Source organism: Etheostoma spectabile, chromosome 5 (genome assembly GCF_008692095.1).
Source record: "Etheostoma spectabile isolate EspeVRDwgs_2016 chromosome 5, UIUC_Espe_1.0, whole genome shotgun sequence".
Taxonomy (NCBI): domain Eukaryota; kingdom Metazoa; phylum Chordata; class Actinopteri; order Perciformes; family Percidae; genus Etheostoma; species Etheostoma spectabile.
The window spans coordinates 1,253,388-1,255,662 of NC_045737.1; the positions used below are offsets into that span (position 1 = coordinate 1,253,388).

Here is a 2,275-nt window from a genome sequence, read left to right on the forward strand (position 1 = left end):
ATAAATAAAATGTAATTGAATTGTATTGACCTTAAAGTTGATATTTTATATATTTTTTTTTAAATGACACAAGCCTAAACTTTACAGAATGTACTACAGTACAATTAAAACTAGTTGTAGAAACAAGTTATTTATAGCAAGTTTCACAGCATATTAGATCAGAGCAGATAAGTGCAAAACTGTTGCTTAACCAGCTGTAACTCAAACAGTAACCAACTGTAGAGCAATTATGGGCATTTCTGTTGTCTCTGTGTACTAACACATGACATACTGATATGAAGTGTATACCACATCAACACAGTACCTGAAGCTCTGGCATGAAAACTAGTTGGCAGTGAAGGGGTGCTTTGATAACCTTATAAGCAGGAACACAGAAGGCTTTGTTAGCAGGAAAAAAGTGTTCCCTTAAATGACTAATCAAGTTAAATAGGCCTGCTGTAATTTGGTTGTACTGTATGATAACCAGGCAAGGGGGTAATTTCCACTGGGGATAAGGGAGCTGAGGGATATATATATATATATATATATACACACACACATGCATATTAACTTCTGCAACACACAACACTCTTGTGACAAGGCTGTCTTGTTCAAAATGTGTTTACTATAATGAGTTTTACTTAGCTAGTGAACCATTTCAATCTATTCTTACAAACAAGGTATTCCCTAGTTTGCAAAAGCTGACCCAAAAGGAAATGACTAAGTCACTGTGAGTCATGTTCAACTCACGGACAGGTACGAGATAGCACTTAGTAATGTTTCTTGCCTCAGTAAACATTATTTGATGGTGTTGAATCTACTTACTGTGTTGCAAAAGTAATTAGGGGTTATTGCCTAGTTTTACACCAGGCAAGATGAAAGCACAAACACTGCTTGGAAATTTTAAACTTGAGCTTTGAGTTTTATTATCACTGATGCAGACATGGTAAACTCTGCTAAAGGTTGATCAACCTTATTTTCAAGTGGAGACTGTTATGATTAACTATACTAAAACTGAAAAATATAGTTACATATGGTACAAGGATATTCACATTCCTTTTATCTATGATACAATATATCATTATATTGGATCATGTGTTTTACAGTACTTTATTACTTGCTATAGTCATGAACAGAAACCCACAAGTTAAACTGCTTTGAATGAATAAACAAAAAGGATAGGACAAACCTAGGCTTTAGTTATTAATTACCCCCTGTGCTGAATGGAGGTAACGGTATCCAGTGACTTACCTGAGTGCTTGAGCGAGGCATTTAGGATGAGGATCCACAATAGGAGCGTTCGTGTCATTGTCCAAGTGCAGACAGTCACTGTAACAGCAGATCGGTGCTCTGATCAGGCTTTATGCTGTCAACCTGCCTGTTGTCTTGCTGCACTCACAAGGCCACACCTTCGCTAGCCTTCTTAAACCTGTCACAGCTACTTCCTCATTACAAAAAAATAATATACAGCATGCTCACAACCAGCCTGAACACGCCCTTGCTTCTCTTAAAGTATGCAGGAAGAATACTGTTGGTTTCCTAACATACCTTCATGTCTGGCAGTCCTCAGGATTTACACTTACCTTTTTGCTAGATCATATTTTAGCTGCTTCTTCTTTTTTTGCATAAAATCCATAAATCAGCAGAATCACTCATCCGGTGTTGTGGCTGACTGAATCACAATTCTTAAGCCATATGATACTTTCCACATACATCACTTTTCATGCTGTCGTCACCACATCATAAAGTTTCGCAATTTTTGCCAAATAAAGGCACTAAAACTGAGCGCCATCTGATGCAGTGTTGTACTCTTTCCCCTGCTTCTCTGTCCCACCCACTGAACAAATGCTCGGAGACAAAGTATCTGATGAACAAAGTGTCACAAGACAATAAGGCCAATGTCTATGCTCCCTCTGCCGCAGGACATTTCAGGACACAGATCAGTGTACGCGCAGTGGAGTTAAAGTAACAGCCTACATTCAGTGTCAGGTTTGCTTTCTAACCTTTTGTGACACAGCTTACATGTTTGCAGTTGGATGGGAATAATCAGAATGGTATTATTCCCTCATGGATCAACAGAAAGACAATGCAATACAAAGAAACAGATCCCCACCCGCTGGAATGACAAATGATCTCTAGTTTTATAAAAACTGCCCCTGGTGAGAGCCTGCTGTGTCATACGTGGAGTGAATGTTTGGATTGTCAAAGAACTCTGTTACATTCATAAATCCTGGTCATAAACGTTTATGATGCTGATTCATTTTATGCTTATTTATTGAGGACATGACCTAACTGA

General features: G+C 38.2%; 1 protein-coding gene across 1 annotated transcript in view; it reads right to left on the minus strand.

Annotated features, from left to right (window-relative positions):
* The window catches only part of adam28 (ADAM metallopeptidase domain 28), a 27,951-nt gene extending 26,133 nt beyond the window's left edge, over positions 1–1,818 (minus strand). The window contains exons 1-2 of the mRNA XM_032516079.1: positions 1,563–1,818; positions 1,231–1,308 (exon numbers count right to left, since the gene is read on the minus strand). Of these exons, the coding sequence (XP_032371970.1) occupies positions 1,231–1,288 (58 nt within the window). The 5' untranslated portion in view covers positions 1,289–1,308; positions 1,563–1,818. The remainder of the gene's footprint in view (positions 1–1,230; positions 1,309–1,562) is intronic.
* Positions 1,819–2,275: the final 457 nt, after the last annotated feature.